General features: G+C 37.1%; 2 protein-coding genes across 4 annotated transcripts; both read right to left on the bottom strand.

Annotated features, from left to right (window-relative positions):
• Nucleotides 1–712: 712 nt before the first annotated feature.
• Nucleotides 713–12,736, bottom strand: g6pd (glucose-6-phosphate dehydrogenase). Of its 2 annotated transcripts, none has more exons than XM_032573686.1 (14): nt 12,585–12,736; nt 10,171–10,236; nt 9,834–9,952; nt 7,211–7,248; nt 6,991–7,099; nt 6,680–6,897; nt 4,911–5,069; nt 4,463–4,588; nt 3,402–3,495; nt 3,129–3,315; nt 2,817–3,052; nt 1,867–1,943; nt 1,606–1,698; nt 713–1,513 (listed from the first exon to the last, which is right to left on the bottom strand). In XM_032573686.1, the coding sequence occupies exons 3-14, from the start codon at nt 9,945–9,947 to the stop codon at nt 1,423–1,425; spliced, it is 1,542 nt and encodes a 513-aa protein (XP_032429577.1). In that variant the 5' UTR covers nt 9,948–9,952; nt 10,171–10,236; nt 12,585–12,736; the 3' UTR covers nt 713–1,422. The 2 variants fall into 2 exon arrangements, with proteins under 2 accessions (XP_032429577.1, XP_032429507.1); XM_032573616.1 differs by having other exon boundaries at nt 12,589–12,736.
• An 809-nt stretch (nt 12,737–13,545) lies between these two features.
• On the bottom strand, nt 13,546–22,486 carry LOC116726606 (polypeptide N-acetylgalactosaminyltransferase 3-like). Of its 2 annotated transcripts, none has more exons than XM_032573425.1 (11): nt 22,359–22,486; nt 21,458–21,908; nt 21,173–21,345; nt 19,878–20,027; nt 19,488–19,722; nt 18,355–18,472; nt 17,626–17,826; nt 17,398–17,529; nt 17,158–17,259; nt 15,455–15,604; nt 13,546–15,283 (listed from the first exon to the last, which is right to left on the bottom strand). In XM_032573425.1, exons 2-11 carry the CDS (start codon nt 21,883–21,885, stop codon nt 15,161–15,163), a joined length of 1,812 nt encoding a protein of 603 aa, XP_032429316.1. In that variant the 5' UTR covers nt 21,886–21,908; nt 22,359–22,486; the 3' UTR covers nt 13,546–15,160. The 2 variants fall into 2 exon arrangements, with proteins under 2 accessions (XP_032429316.1, XP_032429394.1); XM_032573503.1 differs by having other exon boundaries at nt 21,458–21,664; nt 22,359–22,483.
• Nucleotides 22,487–23,932: the final 1,446 nt, after the last annotated feature.

Below are 23,932 nucleotides of genomic sequence, written 5' to 3'. Positions count from 1 at the left end.
TTTGGGAGGAAGATTGTAGTTATGCAAGTGTTGATCTTTTTTTTTTGGTTAGCAGGTAATACACTGACATCAACTTAGATATGGGAGGCCATTTGTGTTTTAGTGGTTCAGTGATTTTGTGATGGGCTGCACAGTGGCACAGTTGGTAACACTGTTGCCTTGCAGCAAGAAGGTCCTGGGTCTCCATGTGCATTCTTGGGTTCTGTCCAGGTACTTGGGCTTCCTCCCACAGTCCAAAGACATGACTGTCAGGTAAATTGGTCTTTCTGAACTCTCCCTAGACTCACTGCTGTAAAGTAGTCTAATGATTGACAGGGTTGTCCATAATTTTTCTTGATTTTATGAAGAATCCTTCTTTGCAACACCATCTCCAGATCTTCTTCTTCAGTCCCCAGAACAGAGCCAGCTCTCTTTATCGGGTTGTTGAGCCTTTTTAAGTTCCTGGATCTGATGCTGCTGCAGCCTCAAAAGATGACAGAAGAAATCCAGAACAGACTTAATCAACCGAGTATTTCTGCAGATGACAGAACTCTTGATTTGTGCTGGAGGTCTGAGGTGTACAAAGTGAAACTAAATGGTGAGACTACAGTTCCCTGTTGTACTCCTTTTTTTGGTAACCTTTTAGATTTTATGTAGCTTCCTTAGGTCAACCTGATTCTTTTCAATGTGTCAAATTATTTTGGGCTTTGAAACAAAAAACAATAAAACATAATAGAGAAGCAAAACCAGTTTATTAATAGAAATGGAAGCATCGCTACCTTTACATAAAGAGAGCAGCAGCATTCAATATTACATTCAGCCGATTTGTAGCCAAAAAACCTGCTGCCTGGATGTGTCAAATATAGAATCCATAAATGAAAAACAAAAAATGTAAACACAAAATGGAATGAAGCTTCGAGTTGGGCGAATGCAGGCCCAGCTTGTATTGCTTGTTCTGTACAAAATGTAAAGGCTTGTGATAATTTATGTATTTCTATGTCTTTGGTCCCAAACAGGGAAAGCAAAACAATAATCCCATATATGTTACTACCAATGCAGAGCAAGTTTAACAGAATTACAATCAGAAGTTAGAAATAAAAAAAAGTGTAAGACTTAACAGCTGGTGTCCACATGTTGTTCTGCCGTCAGCCGATGTTCGCTTGTTCCATTTACCAAGTCATGATTGGAAACTTAAATTCAGCTTCGTTGCTTTTGTCAATTAGATCTAAGTTGGTCTCGCCATAAAGTAAGACATTTTTTCAGTATCAAAAAAAAATAATTAAGTATCAATGACCGCTTGGGCACTTGCACTTAACTCATAATACCTGAGGACATTAAATGTTTAGAATTTGTTTCTTGCTCTTCTCCTGGATAGCTCACTTTTTCTGCTGCACCCCTCCTACTCTACCTCTGCTCATCCCTACGCCTGCATCTCGTTACTATTCAAAGTTTGTGAGGGTTGACCCATTTGTAAGTGCCTTCATAACGAAATCCAACTCTCTTAACTAGGTCATCTGCTTCTGAGGGGCCACGACTGAGAAAGAAAAAACAACAAAAGTTACAAACTGGGTTCATGGCAAGAAAAAAAAAATCTTTTCCCCAGAGGGCAGAATTTGTATTCATTACCTTCCATATTTATAAGGAATCGGCTTTGGCTTTTCTTTATCTATCTGATGGAGAATAGGGGTGAAGATCCGCCATGCTTCTCTCAGTTCATCACTGCAGACAACAAGAAGAGTCACAATATTTAAAATTTAGTATCAACTTATTTGCAACTCAAATACCTTAACTGATCAGACAAACTGGTAATGCACGTTGGCGCCATCTAGTGAAGCTCATGCAGGATTACCAGATTTAACAGGCTTGTGAGGTGGGATAGAAACCGACCTGCGTACAAAGTGCATTTGGCTCCCACAGAACACGTCAAGGATGAGTCGCTCGTAAGCGTCTGGGAGTTTCACATCCTGAGGAAAGGAAAACTTCATTAGTTTGTTTGAAACATCTGGTTTATGTTTATAACAACCTTATTCAAACATTTTCCCACCTTACTGTCTGACAAATCCAATCAAGAATCTTATTTTAGGTTGGATGGGATTACCAAAATTATTTCGATTAGCTAAAAGCCGGAGTCAGAATTGTAGGTGGAGTTTCTCATATGTGATTTGCAAACTAGCAACTCTGAAACGTCGTCATTGTGTTTAATCTGCTTTATAGCTGACTTAGCTGTATGATTCAGGTTAATGTCCATGTGGAAGATCCATTTGTGCCCAAACTTCCCTCTTGATGTCTTGAGATATTAGTTAAATATTTCCACATTATGCCATTTTCTGAATTGCACACAACTTAATTCCTATCATACCTCCAAATTTAACTAGAGTACAGAGAACTACAAAACAGGAACCAGGAAAAGGTCCTCACTTTCCACACTTTATACTTTGCTGGTAAAAATGTATATATTTGTAATATATACAAGTAAACCAAACTCTGATGGCTATAAATTTGGATACGTATGCTTCCATATGATTATTTGTCTCTACTGATGAATGTGGAAGCTGTACTTAAAAAGATACCAGATTTGTAAAAGTCCAGAAGTTATTTGGGCTGATATCTTTGCATTTTTCCATGATGTCAAAGAAGGAAGCAGTTTGTTTTCTTAAAATAAACCACATTCATACCTCCAAGATTGTTTACAAATCAATGACATAATCATCGAGGCATTTTCAAATTGCTAAAAGGCACAGTAATCACGCATGTAAACTTCTGATGTGAAATAAAGTTACATTTGATGTCATGCCACTGACACGTTTAAAATAAGAAACAAATCAAGTGCAGCCTGCCTTGTATCTGCTCTTGTAGGTGAGGTCCAGCTCCGTTTCCTCAGGGCTGAAGTAAACTCCGGGTTTCTTGCTCATCATCTTGGCATAAATCGCCTCGTTGGGTTGCACTCGCACCACCAGCTCGTTCCTCTGACACTTGTTGTCAAAAATGTCTCCTGGGACATCTGTGAACTGCAGCCGCACCTCGGCTTTTCTCTCGTTCAGAGCTTTCCCGCAGCGCAGGATGAACGGAACGCCTGTGCAGGAACATTTCCAAGGCCTTACAAGAAGAAGATTAAAGTGCTAAACTTTTAAAGAGTTGGTTGTCTTTACCATCCCAGCGTTCGTTGTGCACATAGAGCACAGCCGTGGCAAAGGTGGCCTGAGTCGATCCTTTCGGTACAGTGGGATCGTCGAGGTAACCCAGCTTAGCGTCTCCTTCACCCTCAGGATTCCCCACATACTGACCCAAAACCACATCCGACATGGAAACTGGAGTAATACACTTCAGCACCTTCACCTACAGCAGGAAAATAGGTTTTAAATGAATCAGTAATAATGGAAAATGTGAAGCATTTGTTTGTTTGCAGCAGATAAATTCAGCACCTTTTCATCCCTGACATCGTCGGAGCTGGTGGAGGCTGGTTTCTCCATGGCAACCAAGCAGAGCATCTGGAGCAGGTGGTTCTGCATGACATCTCTGATCAGGACAAAGGGAACAAACAGATCGTTACACAAAAGACACAATAACGCCTGAGATCACAAGGAAACTGTTCGGATAAACGTAGAAGCTACTAAGCACCGTAAAGCAAATGTATTTTATGTTTCCTAATTTGTTACAAGTAGCTGCAAAATCAATTCATTTTTATTCTAGGAGAATAATCTCACACCCTCAAAAATACAAAAATCTTCTATTCAACCAGATCAAAAAATCCACATGAAAAAAACCACTCAAAAGCCTGGTTCCTATAGACAAATGAACCAACAAACCAAAGTTTTTATTTATGCTTTAAGCCTTCATCAGATCAGTTTTTTAAAGTCTGTATTTGTAAGGTATTGCTAATCAAAATGTGGCTAAAACTACACACTGAGCAATAATGAAAAATGTTTATAACAGCTGGAGCTTTGAAAAAAACTGAACAAGGACAACTTATGTTCTATTTCTAAAGGTTTTTTTATGCTCTGGAGAAATTTACTGAATAGTAAATGGACAGGAAATGGAGAACAGAGGGAAGAGAAAGATATTCAGCAAATGTCCTGAGCCTGGGATCGGCCAACTTAGACGGCCAGCACTGAAAAACGTGGTCATTTTTGCATCTTTCCGTATCATAATTATCCTAAGAGTATGGATAAATCAACATAAACATGAACAGGAATAAAAAAAACAAACCTTATTTAATAAAAAGGAACTTCTATCCTACTGGAAATGGTGTTTACACATTATTAACAGCAGGGGGCGATGTTAGTGTTTTTCTTAAAGTAAAATCAACAGGTTTGATTTTTTTTTTTTTTAGAGTTGATATATTGGCAAAAAATATTATAATGTTGTACATCATTAATACTTTGTGTAGTTTTTAATTATATTGATTATAAACCAACATTATTCTAAAATAGTTCTACCGGTAGTGAAATATTTGTACATTTCAGTTTTTCCCCTCCTCCCTCACCGAATGATGCCAAAATCGTCGAAGTATCCTCCTCGCCCCTGAGTGCCGAATGGTTCTTTAAAGGTGAGAACGACGCAGGCGATACTGTCTCTGTTCCAGATCGGCCCAAAGAGTCGGTTCCCAAACCTGCACAGAACGCCACATTATTATTCCAAGCTCAGCAGAACACAAAGCAACCAGACAGCTGGTCATGACAACACACAAACATTTATATTCAGCTTTGTTCTTGATTAATTTAGATGACTCGCAGGAGCTTTTATAAAAACAGAGTAACTTAATTTAATCCTGCTTTAATCAGATAGTTGTTTCAGCATGAAATTAAGAACAGAGCTCTGAGAGTGCATTGGGTTTTATTAAAATGCTGCAGGTCAGTCAGACACTGCTAAGTATCATATAGCAAAAAAGAAAATTGAAGCAGTATAGCAAGATGGGAGGACGGTTTTCGTACCTGAGCACCATGAGGTTCTGCACCATTTCTTTGCCCAGATAGTGATCGATACGGTAGATCTGATCCTCACTGAAGAGGGAGGAGAGGTGTGTGGACAGCTCCTCTGAGCTCTGGAGGTCGTGTCCAAAAGGTTTCTCAACAATCACTCTGTTCCAGCCCCTAACCAACACACACAGGAAGACGATTCAACATTCAGAAAACTCATGAATGAGTTTGCTTGTCTCAACAACTTGAGACTTGTGTCTCAACAATTAAATTTTAAAAAGTTTCAACATTTCCACACTTTTCCTTCAAAAAGTCACATTTCCAAGCCCCTCCCTTGATTTATTGATTTGTGTTCATGGTCAGTGGGAAGCTGGAGATTTTCCCACAGACACAAAAGACGACTAAATACCACGAAGAAAGCTACGCTTAGCAGAGATTAAAACCAGAGGCCCTCTTGGCATCACCTGACAATCCTAACCACAAAACTAAGCTATTCTGAAGACATCAAGTAAATTACATGACAAAGAAGTGAAGAGGAAGCTGAAAGCAGAATAATTCTGATTTATTTTTGCTTGACATTTGAAATAATCAAAAGCTCCTACTGAGAAACACCAAATGTTTACCATTTATAAAACTCAGTTAGTGTGCCATGCAATTGTATTCAGTGCACTTTACTCAATTCAATGCAACCACTTTCCGTCAACTAGTGAGTCAAGAGAGTCCAGTTGTGTGAATAAATTGGTCAAAAGCAAATGTGGAAAAAGTATTCTCTTCAAATAAGACCAAAATTTACCTTTTTCTTCTGACATGCAAAATGCTATTTGTGGCAGATTGAGACTGTAATTCACCCTGGCTAAACCACTCTCTCAGTAAAACACCATAGTGGCAGCATCATGCTGCGGGAATGCCATTCTTTAAATTTAATAGAAAGAAGGTAAATTAAAGATAATTAGATGCTGTAAAAAGGAGGTTCACGTAACCCGAGACGTACAACCGGGACGATCAAATGGTTTAGGTCAAGGACATCCATGTGTTAGAATGGCCTAGTTAAAGTCCAGACAGAAATCCGATAAGGAATCTGTGGCAAAACATCTACGTTACTGTTCTTTCCCCCTCCGTTCAATCTGGCTGAGATTTTTTTGTGAAGAGGAATTGAGGGGAAAAAGAAGAAAATAAATAAATCGTATACAACTTTGGAAAAAATTAATAGACCACTTAAAGTGATTGGTTTCTGATTTTCCTTTCTATAAGTTTGAGTAAAATGAACATTGTTCTTTTATTCTATGAACTACAGAAAATGAAACAGCAAAAATTGAGAAATGGTCAGAATAACAAAATAGATGCAGTGCTTTCAGGCCTCAAATAATGCAAAGAAAACAACTTCATATTAATTTAGAAACAGTAATACTAATGTTTTGACTCAGGAAGAGTTCAGAAATCAGTATTTAGTGGAATAACCATGAGGTTTTCAATGAGATTCAGTGCAGTGGGCTCTTATTTTTTTCCAGAGCTGTATGTTTGTGCAGAGCTGGTGGAGACACACACCAAACACTTGCAGCAAAAAGTGGTTTTAAAAAGTAATGGCTTAGTGACATTGAAAATAAATGCAGCTAGCAAAGAAAAGCTTTTTAGTTAAATGTAGAAAATTTCCAATCAAAAATCTGCCGATGGTTCCTTTTGTCACACAAGCGTCTGATCATGCCACTGTTGTGTGTTCAATGCCATTCAGAACGTGGAACAAACACAATAAGAGCAGAGAGTTGCAGAGGCCAGTTGGTACCGACTTTGTGCTCATGCAGTGCTGCTTGATGTTCTTGGTGACATCGTGGTAGACTGTCGGCGGCAGAGCCAGGTAAAACAGCCGGTTAGCCTCTGGTCCTCCGGGCAGAGCCAGCATGTGTGCATCGAGTTTGGAGAAAGAAGCGTCTTCTGCATATTTCCCGCTGATGTAAGAGTTTCTGGCGAAGAAAGCAGACAACCGCTCTGCTTCCGTCTCTGTCACCTACGTCAGAGGGCACCAAAGTGGACGCAGCTATAAGTAGGATGTAACTTAGTTTAATTTTATGAAGCTAGATGTCAAAAAGTCAAATTCTACCTTCATGAATGGCATGCAAGCAGTTCGGATGGCATCCACTGTGAGGTCGGAGCGAGCGAAGCCGACAAAGTATGTCTCCTCAGGGAGGAGGCCATCTCTAAACAACCACCTAGGAGACAAAACAGGAGAAGATTTTTTATTACTACCCACTCCTGACGTTACATATTAGGAAACTTTTACCCCCCCATTAGGCTCCGTTCTACTACTGAGGATCACTTACCACAAAGTTGGGTAGATCTTTTTCTTTGCCAGATCCCCCTGCAGGCCCAAACACATCATTAGAAATGAGTTGGAATCATTTATTTTTGTAGCGTTTTAGCCAGATACATTCCTTTAAAACACATTTGCCACAACACCCAGATCTGGTTCAGCATTACTAATAACTCCATATAGTTAGATAAAACACACAGCTTTGTCTCATTCAAGAGTTACACAACCTTGGTAATCCCACTGGGACAAAAGCAAACCACAAAGGCACAACAGACTGAAAGACTGACGGACCTGCTGCTTCCTGAAGAACCTGTTGCTTCAAAACTAATCTACATTTACACAACTATTGCTTTGTCTGTCGACGACAGCCAAGCACCGCGGTAACTCAGAAACCAAGGATGAGCAACAGCAATATACAGTCTCTCTGAATAAACTGAAATATTAAAGTGGATTTCTTTTCAATAACTCAAATTAAAAAGTAAAACTTGTATAAACTACAAAGATATTGCTCAAATATTTATTTAAATTAATCTGAAATCCAGTTTCTGTTTAATTTATTAACACAAAAGAATGATTTTTATAAACAGAAATGCCAGCCTATTGAAAATCGATCGCATTATCAGCTTTAGGATCTCTCATCTTCCTCCTCCAATACTTCGGTGGAGTTTAATTTGTTGGCTTATAAAGTGCAGTGATAATATGGTCATTAATCCAGGGATTGGCACTTTTGGCCAAACCCTGGCTATGATTCCACATCCCAAACAGTCACTGACTGACTCATATACTATATTAAGTGGTTAAATGAAAACTTTTCACTGGACATCACAGATTATGTTTTTTTCCCCTAATTTTTCTTCATTATTTTTGTAGAACATAACATTTCTATAACAGAGGGTTTTATTATCATTATTATTTGATGTAATTAAGGCTGAAACAATTAATCAGATTAATAATGACGTATCGATTACTGAAATAATTGTCAACTAATTCAGTAATAGATTACTCATCAGCTGAAGTATATGGGCTCTAAATCTGTTAATAAAAATAAATAACCAACAGCTCATCACAGCATTGTATTGCTGTAAAGTCAGCCTGAGTTTTCACAAGTTGATGTTATAAGTATTTTCTTAGCTGCAGATAATCAACCATTCACTAAAGAAAGTCTATCACTGCATTTAAAAATGTATTTTTTCTTTTTATTTAAAAAATAATTGACTTGCATCTTGTGTTTAAGTGGTTAAACTGGTAGAATGTGCCAATTTCTATCCAATTAATCAGAATATTTGATTGAATAATCCATTGCTAAAATAATTGTTAGTTGCAGTCCTGGATATAGTATTCCAATTTTGTGAGAAAATTATCTAGCAATAACAAAATTAATTGAAATACATCACTGCTACTTTAATAAATTAGTCGAACAGAACATCCAGATATCAACTTTCCAGTGGTATTCTAATCTATTAAAATGCCTCCTTAATTAAAGTACAAAATGTGTGACATGCCTGAATATAAAAAGTCAACTTAATTAAAATGTAATTCCCGTAACAATAAACTTCTGACCTCAAATGCAATCCAACAAGCTTAGCTATTCCTCGTTTCCCTCTAAAACACTAATCCTCGACTGGGAGCTCCCCCAACTTGTACCTCTGCCACTTTGTTTAAGATTGTTTCCTTCCAGAGAGAATTTACACTCATTACTCTGATCAACAGCCTGTGACGCAACACTTCAATTCTCCAAAAACAACTAAGTCAAGGAATCAACGACGGGATAAAGAATCTCTCTCTGTGTTAAACGCCAAACTCTCTATTAGAGAAAGTAGTTTTACAACCCAAACATCCATAAACGAGGCACAACCAGCTGGACACAGCCTGGCCTTGTCCTTGACACGGCTGCAGATCCCATTGAAAGAAAAGTGCTGACAGACAGTGACGCTGCAAAATAAAAGCCCACTCTGTTGTACAAAGAGTAAACTCTACAGGAGAAAGAAGCACACCATCAGTCAAAACCTCAAAACAAAAGTGGTTCTTTAGAGATTTAATACCCGACGCTTGAGTTTTAAGTCTCAAGAACAAACTGCTAGAGGAGAAAGAGAAATATGAAACAGAGTGAAAACCTACAAGGAAGATTAAGCAAATTATTATGAAAGACAAAAAGAAAGGAGGAAATTAATGGTCGCAGATTGCATCAAATCAAATGGTTCCTGAAACCAGACGATTGAAAAGCAGGAACTACAACCTTTTCCCCCTCCTATAATTAAGCTGATGAAGCAGCCAGTAGATTTAATGACAGAAAGATGCATGAGGAACAACAAAGACAATTAGATAACTGAAGCGTTTTTCAGAAAAACACCAAGTATGGATTTAATCTGCAAAAAATAAAATAAAATCAACAGATTCTTTAGTTTTTTGCCAAAACACAAAGAGGAACTATCAAAGTTTGATGTTTTGAAAGCGGATCAAGCGATATTTGCTCACAGGTTGTTGAAATCAGCGCAATTGTTACTCTCTTTATTTCAAAACACTTTCCACGAAACAGTGGCCAAAGGTTCAAGCCTAAAAGTGGAACTACAACCAAAAATATAAACGGCAGGTCAGAGAGAACCAGTCGCGATCTCTCAGGTCTGGGTGCTCACCGACGCTCCCATGATGATGAAGATGTGCACGTCGGACTGGTGGAACTTTTCATCGTCGTAGAGCTCCTGGCGCAGCTCGCCGAACACCTCCGAACGAGAGAGGGGAAGTGTCATTTTCTCTGAAAAATCAGAAGAAAAAAAAAAGAAGAGGCAAATAAAGGGGATTAGGCCAGAATTATGCCCAAAGTTTTACTCAACAAAAAGTTTTTAAAGTCTACAACAGATGGGATTATTCATAGAGGTGTGAAGGACATGATAGATCACCATCAGTTTGGTTCCTACATGCATCATAGAGTGACCTTATGACCTGGTGTTCAGGACTCTATGAAGGCCTTACCAGGTGTGGCTGAGTCTGAGGGCACTTCCTGGTGACCGGGTCCGTGTTTTTGGAGACGGTGGCGTTCTGCAGAGTGACACGGGAAAAGATGCCACGTTGATGCCAAGGCTTTATGAATCAAACAGCATTAATACAAATTCAGAAATATATAATTCAATCAAACATTAAAATGGTACTAGAGACATTCCAATTCAATTATTGTTATAATACAGTGTGGACAATTTCAGTTCATGGTGCCAATTTGTAAAATGTTATAGGAGTTAAAGTAGTTATTTCTCAACCTGGAGAAAAAGGTAAAGTTGAAAAGAACCGACTCTCGTATTAAATAACAAGATGGTCTAAAAGTTTTGGACAGAACTGCTTTAAAAGTTGCATCATATATTCCTCATACAACTTTTTCTAGATGGTTCTATTAATTTTATTAGAGGATGTTTTTAGTAATAATGTGAGTTGTTGGAGTTAAATTTAATATCGGTGAACAACATAATTTTGGAATAATGTAATTATTTTGGTCTGATTTTTGATAATCTCAAATTTCTTCTAAAACAAATCAAAAGAAATATGTAAGGGGGTAAATACTTTTTTTTCCAGAACTCTAGTAAAAAGGATAATAAAAGGTAACTGTAAGGGACTTCTTAATTTATAAAGCTTGACATCTTCTGCTGAGCACTCAGGATGGTGTAATACCCCATCTGCTCCTCAAACTCAAAGTAGTAGAACTGATGCTTTCATAAACATTAGAAGACATGTCAATCTAAAAATAATATTCCAGACAAAAACCATATGAAGCAGTTTGAAATATTCTCAACAGTATGCAAAGCAAGCGGAGGCTTTTTATCCAACTGCAAAAATGCTTTTCTTTTCCTGACATTTTTTTCTGTCACTACATGTCATATATTTTATGTCCAAGCTGTAATGCATGATATTACTAAATATGCAACACTAAAGAAAAGCTAAAGAAAAACCTTTTGAATATTTGCTCATTTCTAAATTTCGGTAATATGCCTTACATCCGTTTTTCGTAAAAAAAATCTTTAAAGTACAAGCAAAAAAAAAAAAAAGCACACATCACCTCAAATGTATCAAAACATTGCTTTAGTGTTACTGCAGTCTGCACTGACTTGCAAAACAAACTGCTAAATTGAAAACAATAAAGTAAATAGATAAGCAATGTTTTAATGTTCCTGAAGCCTAAAAGTAATAATCAGGTTTCATTCATGTGTAACTTAATGGCTAAAGATTAATTTTTAACTACTACTTATTCAAATATGCTAAAGCTAAACGAGACCATAAATTCGGGGCTTATTGTTTTCCATTAATCAAAAAAAAAGAAAGAAAGAAAAGCCATACATCCTACTTAACCCTGTTTATCGGGTGGGGCAGTGGTAGAGCCTATCCCAGTAGTCAGAGTAGTCACTAACCATAGGAGGGAAGATGCAATAATCTACTAATGCTTTGAGAGATGTTGACTTTTTGACTACTTTTAGCTTGAAAACTTTTTTAAATTAGTTTTAATTAGATTTTTCTTAGTATCTTTGTTCTTGTATTGTCACGTTGTCTCTGAAGCACTTACATTTTTATTGTTGCTGTAAGCTTATTGCCCTTTTAAATAACTATATTTTACTTGGTAGTTTCTTATTTATCACATAAAACATGTTGAAATCACTACTTCTGAAAATGCACAATATAAAAACTGTATTATCACTATTATAGTTATACTTACTAGTATCCTGTTAAATTATTTCACTAACATTACTGCAAACATTCAGGATTTAGACAAAAATACTAGATAGACTAAAAAAATACTAAAATCAGCTGAAGTTAAACAAGCAAATGAAAAAATGTTAAATACTACAGAAAGCCAAGGACTCGTTGCTTGAAACTGTAAGAAACATTACTAAATGCCAGCCAATTGCAACTTTATTTAGCTTAAAGTCTAAAAAGCAGTGAATTCCTACTAATAAGGAAGTAGTAGTTTGTTCAATATTTTCTCCTGATATGCTAGGTCTCTTTTACAAAGCACACCTCACGCCCTTTGGGTTCATGTCAAAAAGGCTGCACACAACCAACCGTAATGATATTAGTCAAATCCTCCCCAAATCCTGTATTTAGAGGGTTAAACCTTGCAGCACCACAGAGTGATAAAGCTGACAGCAGCGAACATTATCTTTAAATATAGCTCTTTGTTGACAATCAGGAGTGATTGCTTTCATGAGCAGCAGCTGTGCTTAAAGCCCGATAACAAAGCTCTCATCCCAGCTCAGCCATCAACCCCCAAGTCTCACAGGCTGTTGTAGCAAGAAACAAACCCCAAGCTGAAGCGCACAGCAAGCTAACAGCCTCTAGCTTAACGGCAGCTAACGATAACAAGCGTCAAAGTTAACACCAGTGAAGCGAACAGTCCTGCTACTTACTTACAGGTTTGTTAAGAAGATGACAACCTGGCTATTAAATCCTGAACCGACCCGGAGACGGGACGCAGGCTTTCTGCAAACTCCCTCCCTGCGACGGAAGCCAAGCCTGGAGACGTGAATTTGTAAGTGCTGCCTACTTCCCTGTTGAGATGACAAGGCAAAACTGAGAGATTTTATTGGTTTATCACAAACTCACCAGCGCTCGCGGCAGATCCCATCGCTGAGAAAAGCCAGTGACGTCATCGAATGTGCGTGTGGGCGGGGCGAAAGATAAAGAGACTCCGCCCCCCAAACAAACGCTTTCCTGAATACTATAGTGTAACAGAGCATACTTAGAGCATGTTATTTTAATCAGTTACTCATATAAAATAATCTACATATATTTAAAACTGATCATAATATATTTCAAGTGCAAAATTGTTTAATCTGGCAGAAAATAATTCTGAAATATGTGTGAGTTCTGGTATTTTAATGCCTATCAGGGGTGTCATACTCCAGTCCTCAAGGGCCGCTGTCCTGCAACTTTTAGATGTGCCTCTGCTGCACCACACCTGAACAGAATAATTAGGTCATTAAGCCTCTGGATAACTGATCTACACAAGGAGGAGGTAATTAAGCCATTTCATTCCAGCGTTTTGTACCTGTGGCACATCTAAAAACTGCAGGACACCGGCCCTTGAGGACTGGAGTTTGACACCTGGGTCTAAAGTAAAAAATAAATAAACAATATGATTATAATAGAGCACATGCTTCAATGTTTCTTCTTTGCTTTCGGTGTGTTTCAGCAACTTTGTTGCATCACCTTGATAGGTCCAGCTTTGTTGCAACATTGTTTTGGGGTCTCTTCTAAGGTATGGAGACAATTCTAAAAATAATATGTATACAAGGTACTTTTTGCCTTTTTAAAACAGACCTTAGCCGGAACCTGTATTTACATAAATGTAGCACAAGTTCACAAATATTGATTAAAACAGTTTATTCAGTATGACAATATAAAATTGTGAATGTTGAATAAACAAGTGGGATTTAATTGATACTGTACTTTCTCCCCTTTTTGTTTTAAAACACGGCAATCCCCACCGCCCCCTAAAAAAAAAAAAAAAACACAAACATTCTAAGCCAAAGTAATACTTTGTGTCCACACTAGTTTAAAAAAAAAAGCCCAGATAATAAACAGTTTATACCTGCAACATTTTCCATGTTTTTATACATAACAGCCTTGTTGGAAACTGAACACTGGACCATTCAGAGGTGTGTTATCTTTGTAATTGGAGGTCAGATTTTCTGATTTCCCAGTCATTAAAATAGTAAGAGCACCTTATGAAGTAAATATGTCAACTGTGAAAGTTGGAGGTTGCCAGCAATGCCTTGATTTAGCTTTTAATTTGACTCCCAAGTTTATTGAATATAATAAAAGTTTCAGGTATAAACAACCTGTTAACACTTTGGCTGGTTTGGTTTCCAAGACACGTTGAATGCACCACAGAACCTCCAACTTACCCTGACTTTATAGGCTGTTCCTGTTGAATTTTTGACAAAGAATTAGGAAAATACACAATTTGATTTCAAACTGTGAACCCACATTAATGTCACCCCAATTAGAGAGATGTAATAAAAGTACCCAAACATACAGGCACACATTTTAAATAAATTAACCAATGCCAAGTACAAATGTATGACTTTATTGTGTTGGTCAAAAAGTAGCTACAATGACTTACATAAATTATATATATAACTTGACTTTAAATAATATTATTAAACTTCATGCATACCCATTCATATTGAGTTCATACTTTCAAATGCTCACTATTCCACACAAAATATGCTTAAAAGTAAAACAAATATTACTCCCACTACCACTCGCCCTCCCTATAAATATTTTTAACCAATTAAGTGAGCAACAATAAAAGAATAAATTTTAGCACATCTTGTTAGTGCACACTATGTACAACTCAAATAAGTTAAAGTGTAAGACTTCATTTTATTCAATGTGGCTTTAAGATATTCCTCATTCAACTTTATTTAGGAAAAATAAAGTTCCATCATGTGGTGAAAAATACTCTCTAAAGTCCAGTTTGAAGCTACTGTAGGTATTAAGTAGCAATACTTACTAAGATGGTTAAAGTGTTAATTTAAATGATATGCAATCCTTTAAAGATGAAAATCACAAAGTGCTTCACAAAGACAGGGCATAATAATTCAAACATAATTAATATGATTAACAAAGTCAGTCAAATACAAAATAAACTGCTCAGGAACTCCAATCCAGTAGGGGGCCTCTAGGCAGAATATAAATTGTACATTGACATTGACAAATAGGCTGAACTGACTGAATACCAGCACTTATTTGTGTCTACAATAATCTCCTGTCTGAGCAACAAGGAGGAAAAGAAGAGAAAAAAATAAATTATGTTTAGATAACAGCCTCTGGGTTTGTGTGAAATAGATAAGTATTAATAGCTCTTTGTTCACAGTACAAAGATTTGATTCAGGGGAACCACTTTCCTTATTTGTTTATGTTTAAACCTTATTCAGGAAACACTGGTAGCAGAGGCAGGCCACATGCTCGAAGCCGCTTACTTCGCTGGGATGAAGATCCAGCTCTGATTCTCTGAGGTGGATCTGCATTTAGACAAAATCACGTTGCCACCAGCGACTGACAAACACTTGCCTGATAAAGGGTTCTTCATTTGGTTTTTCTGAAAAAAAAAAAAAAAACAGTAAAAACGTAGAATGTAATTTTGAATATTTAAGAAGTGCACAACTGAGCAGCAAGAATGAGGAAATTGAAATCTTTCTTCTTCCCTTTGCAACAAAGCCAGTGTTGCAACAGCAAAAGGTATAGATGATGTGGAAATACATTAATTCACCTTTGTGAAGATCCATATTTGCTCTTGTGCTGCTTTTCCCTTCGATTCGCACAGCTCAAGAAAAACCAAAGCCATTTCAGAGTCGGCATGTAAGCACAACTGATTGGCAGCACTGAGTCGAATCTCTCTCTTGGAGGTATACTCAAAATACTAGAAATGAAAAAGTATAACAGTTAGATGAAGAAAGTGATCACTTTCATCATTATTAATATTTTTAAACTGCCTTATGAGGTTATTTATAGATCCAAACAAAAACAACTGTGGAAAAAAATCAGAATGTTTCCCATAGTCTTTATATATAAATTATTAGTCATAAAATTTTGGTTTGTGCAATTAAAAGTCATTGTGGAGGAGCCAGAGCATTGCATATGACTCTGAAGTCGCAGGTTGCAGATGTCTGGTCTAAATTAAACCCATGTCAATAGTCAGGTCGATAATTAAAAAGTTTAAAACAACTGGAAACATGACAATCAAGAAGGGATAAGGACCTATGTGAGAAATCATTTTTAGTCAGGAGGATGTTAGGAGGTAAATAATCTACAAAAACTGTTAGAGAACTTCAGCCAAACTGGTAGCTCAGGGTCACCAAGTCTTCATAATTACAACTGGATGATGTCTCCAGGCATTTTCTGACCCACCATCACAAATGCAAATATGTGAAGTTTGCTAAATGCTGCTAAAGCTTTAATAGCAACCACGTGTTTTGATCAATCAAGGCATGATATATGGCAAAGCACCTCACGTGCATTGATAAATCATATGGAGTGCTTTAGATGTTTTGGGGCTGGTTCGGTTTGATAGGCCTTTGTTGGAGTGACTGTCACCATGAACTCTTTGAAATACCAAATACCTTTAACAAAGAACCCAATGTCCTCTGTCAGTAAACTACAAATGGGTTGTTATTGGGTCTTTCAACAAAACAATGATCTGAAGACCAAATCAGCACAGACATGGTTACTTAGATAGTGAATCAGCCTTCCTCCCTGGCTGTCTCAGTACCAAAGGCCAGACCTAAATCCTGGAGAAAACTTATAGCTGAAGAGAAGAACATAAGATAGGACGCTGGATTATTTGAGACATCGTTCAAATATCCCTCTTTAGGTATGTTCCAGCCTTATGAAATGTCATTTTGAATTTTTCTACTGCAATGAAAGATTGGTTTATTTATGGCATTTTAAATATCTGCATAAGAACTAGCCATGTTTAAAACACTGATGCCAAATGGAAGAAGGAGATGGTTGCATGTTGAATTTAAACTAGCTTGATGGTTGATAAAGTAGGAAATCAGTTTTGCAGGACAAACATCCTAATTTCATACAATAAAAGGGCAGATTAGTTTGTATTAGATTACTATTTGAACTTTAATCATGCCCCAGTAACTTTTCTATCATTCTCAGGAGCTGTCCACTATCAATAATAAACCAACAGAGAGTAATGAAAATGTCTGTCTAATTATATTATGAAAAGTATATGAGAAGTACATGAGCACTATTTTATTATTGTTTGGCATTGCTTTTCACAAAAGTTTGAGTCATAGTTTTCGATTTGAAATTGCATTTACTGTAGCTACTCACAAAAACAATGGTCCCACAAAATGCAAAATCAAACTCCAAGGTGCTCAAAATATACTTTCTTAAAATAGATACATAATTATAATGTGGGATCTTGCCTTAGAAAGGCTGATTTGACCAAAGGTGCAATACCTGCGCTTCACCTCGGTTGTTACATTTGAAGATTTGGCCCTCTTCCCAGCGCTTTTTGACTCTTCCCACATCCAGCCGGCAGTCGCAACCGGTGTTGTTTAACTTCATTATAATGAACAACAAAATGATGAACTGTGAGGTTTGTGAATCTGAATCTCTGAATACCTTACTTGACAACATCTTAACAATGCAGTCAAATATTTTTGTAAAACACAAACAGTTGGAAGACAAACTAGGTACCTGTCCATAGATGATGGGCCTGATTTCAGGGACATATGCCTCTGGGTAAATATTGCTCAGGTACCAAGAAAAGTTCTTGCAGTTAAGTTTTTTTCTGAGTTCACGGCGGTCAGAAACATTGCCGTATGAGTCCTGGGAAGCAAATGAAAACATATAAACAACAAGGTTATGTGAATAATGGCAAAACAATAATAAAATGCTTAACTTCAAGATACTATTTATTCTTACTGTTCGAAAAATGGAGGCAGCCTTTCTGTTTGCGCGATAGAAGACCCACTTGTAGTCATCCATCCAGACCTCAGCCAGACGCACCAGGTTGCGGAGGATGGTTATGCTACCATTTGGAAACCTGTGAGGGCTCTTCTTGCGGAAAATGTGGCCGACAACAGAACAAGGAACGATCTCTAAGAGGCCTCCACACTGCCAAACCTGCAACATAGAAAAACACGGCAAGAGAACACTTTAACTAAAAAATGTTCAAGGCATGTGGTGCCTTGCAAAAGTATTCATAATGCTTGAACTCTTTCACATCATAAATCTTAATGTTATTTGTTAAGATGTCATTTTGAAGAATTTTGAATTAATGAGGTACAAAGTATTTTTGAATTAATTAATGAGGAAAGGAAGTTAGCAAGAACTTCAAGTGCAAGGAAAAGAGATATATTGTTTTAAAAATTATTTCTCCATAAAAGCTGCAGTAAAACTTTTATAAAAATTTGTGTTTTTTACGTATTTGTTAAAACTGTCATTATGTCTTGACAGTATAATACGAGTCAGATAATCTGTGGAAAAAAAGAGCTCCTCTGCCTCCTCTCTGTGGTTCTATCAGAGCCAGCAGGAGAGTCCTTCCACTTAACCAATCTGCAATACTTGTGCTAATCTGTAGAATATAGAACAATGCTAACAAGCTTAAATAGTACGAATACATTTGCACTGCATTTCCTGTACATTTCTTACCCTGAAAGACATTTCTAGATTCTCCCCTCCCCAGAACTCCATCTGGTCATCATAGGATCCAATTTGCTCAAAGTAGGATTTCAAAATAGAGAACAGGCCACCAGCGAAGGTAGGCGTTCTGTAAAATATGACGGCAATGTTTCTTACAGCAGCAATGTCAAAGTATATTTATGTAAGATTCAAAAACAAACTTAATCTATTGAGTAAATTCATGGTATGAGCAGAGTTCTCTTTCACTTAGAAAATAATTCAATTCAATTCAGTTTGGCAGCGTTCAGACTGCCAAGTGACCCAATTCCGATTTTTTTTTTTTTTTTTTTTTTTTTTTGACGTAATGTGACCTGTATCTGATCTTTCATGGCAGTCTGAACAACACTGGTCGGATTTTTTTCGAATGAGACCCAGACCACTTGGGTATCCGATTCAAATGTGTCCTAACGGTCAGGTCGCCTTCATCCGACTATTCTGCGCACCTGATAGGCGCAAGCGGGAAAAACAACCATGGCGGACAATAGTAAGGATTAAGTTGTTAAAGAGCTGGCTCCGGTCGGGCAGCACCTTTAAAAATCGTAAGATATGCTCCACCGTTAGGATACATATTTACTTCCGCAAACACATCTTCTTCTTCTTCTTCTTCTCTCTATGTGTGATGTTATTGCGCCCTCTACTGCGCATGCGGGTTTGCAGCTCACACATACAGGTCGCATATATTTGGAAGTGTGAACCATAACGGCCACGGCAAATAAATGCGATTTGACAAAAAAAATCGGAATTGGTTCACTTCAGGCTGCAGTGTGAACGTAGGCTTTGTTTATATTGTGCAAATCCACTACAAATGTCGTCTTAAGGCACTACAAAAAGTAATTTTAATTTAATCTCACATACATTCAATTAATTATTCAAAGTTTCTAAGCAAACCCAACAGATCAAAAATCAAAATTACTTCACATCAAAAATGAGCTCCAACCTCTTTATCAAGAAAGACAAATGTAATTTGATCAATTATTTCAGTAAAATCAGAGAAAGATCGTTTAACAGGTATTTAGTTGTGATGTATATTTATTGTTCTTTGTATTAAAAGGTTACAACTTGAGGAAACTTATACTGTCTTTTTTGTATCTATTTGTATTTACCTGATAGGGTATGTCTCATTCTTTCTGTGCTTCTTCTCCTCGTCTGGAACACGTTCCCATCCAAACTTGAGTCTCCAATCAAAATTTCCTCGGCTGTAGTTTTGCGGTTCAGGCACTGGTTTGTGAAATCTCAGGCTGTGACTATCGATAGGCGTGATTCTTGGGCTCACCACGGCTCTGGGCTCTTCAGCTATTCGAGCCAGAAGAGGCTCCAGCCAGCCAGGGAAACATTCACCTATAAAATAAAAAGAAAACTGAAACATATTTTCACAAGCTGGAAACTATTATATGAAATACTGCTGCATAGAAATACTATTGTAATAACAAAACACATTGCTAAGCCAAATATTTGTCCTCTGCATGTAAAAAACAACAAAACTACAAACTCACAGTGGGAATCTAGGAAGGTAAGGACCTCCCCCTGTGCAGCCTGAGCCCCCATCAGCCTGGCTGTGATCAGGCCTTTTCTCTCCTTCTGACGCAGGACACGCACTATTCGCAGCCTCTGCACATATTCATCCAGTGGAGTCTTTAACAGATCTGAAGACATAAATACAAAATTAGAGCTGAGGGAGGGCAAATGTTAACAATGAAATCTGGCATTTTGCATGTCTTCATATTGGAGTTATATTGAAGTTAGAAGGGTTGTGATTTACTGCATATTTGCACTCTGAATACAGAAAAAATATGTTTTAAACACTTAAATATTTATTCTGATTTTTAGGACATTTTCAAACATAAAAACGCTTTAACACAACCCATATTTTTTCAACTCTTGCTGCAAATCACTTCCTTTCCTGCTGGAGAGTGAATCTCTGCTCACCATAAAGCTTTTTCCATTTAGCATTGTTTTGTTTTTAGCTCCTCACATCTTTCCTTTAACTCTGACCAGCTCTCTTCCAGTTAATGAAGAAATGCATCTCCACAGCACAATGCTGCCAGCCCCATATTTGGGTACATTTTGCATCTAGGCCAAGAAATTCACTTTTGTTCCCACCTGACCAAATTACCTTATTCCACATGTGTTGCAAAATGACTCATTGGAAACATTTTCAGGCTTATAGCAAATCTTCCATAAAGACCAGAGGTTTGGAGTGCATGACATAATTTTCCTGATGTTGTTTAAGATAAGCTCTGCAGCTCCTCCAGAGTATCAATAGACTCTCGGATCAATGATCTCCTTTCAGTTTAGGTGGTTAGTTAGATCTTGATAGGTTTGCAGTTGTGTTCTTTCCATTTTTAGATGATCGATGAAAAATGTTGCTCCACAGTTTTATCCCTGACTTGTCTGCTGTGCCCCTTGGTCTTCATTACTTTTATTTTTTTTTATCATCATTCAGCTGTTTGTTCACCAAACTTCTGAAACCTTCACGGATCAATCGGATTTAAACTGAGGTTGAATCAAACACAAGTAAACTCTACTCTGTAGGCAATTAACACTTTTCTTGAAGGTAACCATAAAAAGAGAAAATAAAAAAAAACCTAAAGTACGTATCATTTACCTTAGATTTAATAGTTATCTGCTTTCTTGGGATGGTATTTCTCATAAAATCCCAAATAAATACATATCGGTTTTTGTTTCCCTCATGAAAAGGGAAAGTTGAGGCGTTGTGAATACTTTCTGCAAGGCATTGTATATGTGAAAGCATTAAGATGTATCATTAATTACCAGTGATCTCACTCACCATCTGTACTGGCGTCGTCCACCAGTAAGATCTCTGTGAGCAGAGCAGCAGGAGCTGTGTGCAGGACACTGTGGACGGTCCTGAGCAGAGTAGACCAGGCCTCGTTGTGAAACACTATGATTACGCTGGTGGTTGGAAGGCCGGGACATCTCAAAAACTTCTGCTTCAAGCAGCTGTCAGAGCCAGACTGGAAGTTAAGAGGCAGCTTTTTAACAACGCATAGATTTATCTCTTGCCTGAAGGGTGATGTCACCAATAAACAATGTTCTCCTGAGATAAACTCACTCTGGATGCCGTGTGTCTTTTCCTAGATCCCGGTGAAGAGAGATGCGATCGCTGGCAAACTGGTTGAACTGGTTTTTCTTGAAACCACTTGATTCCTCTTTCTGTTCCTCAGTAGTCATAGAGCGCCACACGAATGGCTTGCCGTCTACTCCCGGTTCCCAGTGATCTTGGTAAGGCCTCCGAAAGTGAGGCCTGAGCTCCTGCTTGCTGTAAAATCCAGGAGGACATTTGAGGACAGAGGAATTTGTAAACATGGTGGTCTGGTCAGGGACGGATCCACTGAGTTTCCCCACACTTCCCTTGGGAAGGTGAGGGGAATGCTGTGTCATTGTGTAGTTGATGTAGAAGTATATAATGAAAGAAAAACACAAAAAACTGAAAAATGCTATCTTCACTGAGCGTTTATGTCGAAGCAAATAAAAATGCATGATATTCAGAGAGAGATGGGGACCTGAGAAGAGAAAAATAAACAAAACGCAACATTATAGACAACAAAAAAGTATATATAAAAATTTAAATAGTTATTTCACCTGATCAACAGCTGCAGTCTAAAAAATCCCCTTTACGTCATGCTTGGAAAAAACAAATTCTTTATTTGCATATATTTGACTATTCAAAAAGTTATTGCTGTCTTATTTAAACAGTAATACAAGCCCCAATCATTTTAACAATGACAGAAAACTTATCAGGAAATGAATGAAGTAGTGACTTAAATATGAGGTAACTAATTTGATAAGATAAAAAAACACTAGGAGGGTCCTGATCAAGCATCGATGTAATCATTTGTTAGAAGATCCTTCAATCATTTACAAAGACCATAATGTTTGAAAAATAACTTTAGCAAACCTGTGTTTTTGACTAGCTAACAACACTGTCTTTATTAAATAAGAAAAGTACTTACTTTTTGCTGTAATTTATCTCTGTGTTGTCCTGTTTGCCTCCCACGTCTTACAGAGACTCTAACAATGAAGTGCACCTGTGCTCAGTCGGGTCAGTGTGGATCAAGGAGTGTTTGCAACCGCTCAAACCGGTTAAAAACATCTGACTCAGTCATGCAGCTGTGGACAGACTGCCAGGAAATCTGTTCTTTATTCCTGGTTTCACTTCGGCTGAGTTATTTTTAACTTCCATTTTACTTTTAAATTGCATTTCTTGTAAGATCACGTTTATCTGGTTATGAGAGTAAGGAGAGTAAGAGCACCTTCTGCAGGATTTCTCAGACTAATAAATGTTTGTCTGAGGTAAATGGCAGAAGAAAATAAAAAAAAACAATACAAACCAATCCATTGTTAATTAGTCAAGTCAAACTTTGTAAGTTTGATGATTTATTCAAACTTACAAAGTTTAATTCATAAGTCATAGTGACTCCAGTGTCTGATAAGTAGTAAGGAGCTCAGCCAAAAATTACTAACCATTATCATAAATTGGAAAAATATGTTCTTCACATAAAAAGCTACGTTTAATTCAAACAAAAGGGAACAACATAGGTTATATATTTCTAATATTGTTTAAGAGGTAGGTTTTACTGAATTTCTGTCTTAATTGTAAGTCTTCATAACAAGAAGACCTGGAGTTTCCATCTCCTTTCTAGGTTCATCTCTGATGCTTTCTCCAACAGTCGAAAGAGAAACACAATTGAGCCACTCTGCAGATTTGATTGTGTTCATGCATGGCTGTCTGTTATGTGTTGTGGTTTTGTATCATGTGGGTATCTGTGTTGCTAATAAGAGAGAGTGATGACCTGTCCAGTCAGGGTGCACCAGTTCTCCCACCTAGTGACAGAACTGGAGTAAGTTCTTGACTCTGGCAGTCTTAGACAGACTTAAACTGTCAATGTAATGTTGCAAATAATAATAATAATAATAATAATAATAATAATAATAATAATAATAATAATAATAATAATAACAAAGTTAAAGTTCGGACGTAAAGGCTAGTAAACATGACATTTGGAAGAAACTTTATGTTTTATTTCATGGTGGCTCTCTCAAAAATCTGTATAACTTTAATGGGGTTTTAGGATGTATTTACTGCATGATCAGGAATTCATTGATGTGCAGCACTTTCCTTAATCTACCTGTTAACAATAGAGAAGAAAGGATTGACTTTTGGGCTAAGAAGATTAGCAAGCAACACGACTTCATTACAAAAGCAAAAAAAAAAAAAAAAAAATCCTCTTGTATGTTTGTCATGCAGTTAATTAAGCCAGAGATAATTAAAAAGCAAAGAAAACAATATTCAATGTATGAGTATTTTAAGTGAGTCTTTTGTAAGATAGATAGATAGATAGATAGATAGATAGATAGATAGATAGATAGATAGATATATAGATAGATAGATAGATAGATAGATAGATAGATAGATAGATAGATAGATAGATAGATAGATAGATAGATAGATAGATAGATAGATAGATAGATAGATAGATAGATAGATAGATAGATAGAATCTCCTGTCGTTCGTCGCGTAATGAGG

The sequence above is a fragment of the Xiphophorus hellerii genome, chromosome 1 (assembly GCF_003331165.1).
Source record: "Xiphophorus hellerii strain 12219 chromosome 1, Xiphophorus_hellerii-4.1, whole genome shotgun sequence".
Classification (NCBI taxonomy): Eukaryota; Metazoa; Chordata; class Actinopteri; order Cyprinodontiformes; family Poeciliidae; genus Xiphophorus; species Xiphophorus hellerii.
This window is presented reverse-complemented; position numbering and strand designations above follow the sequence as displayed.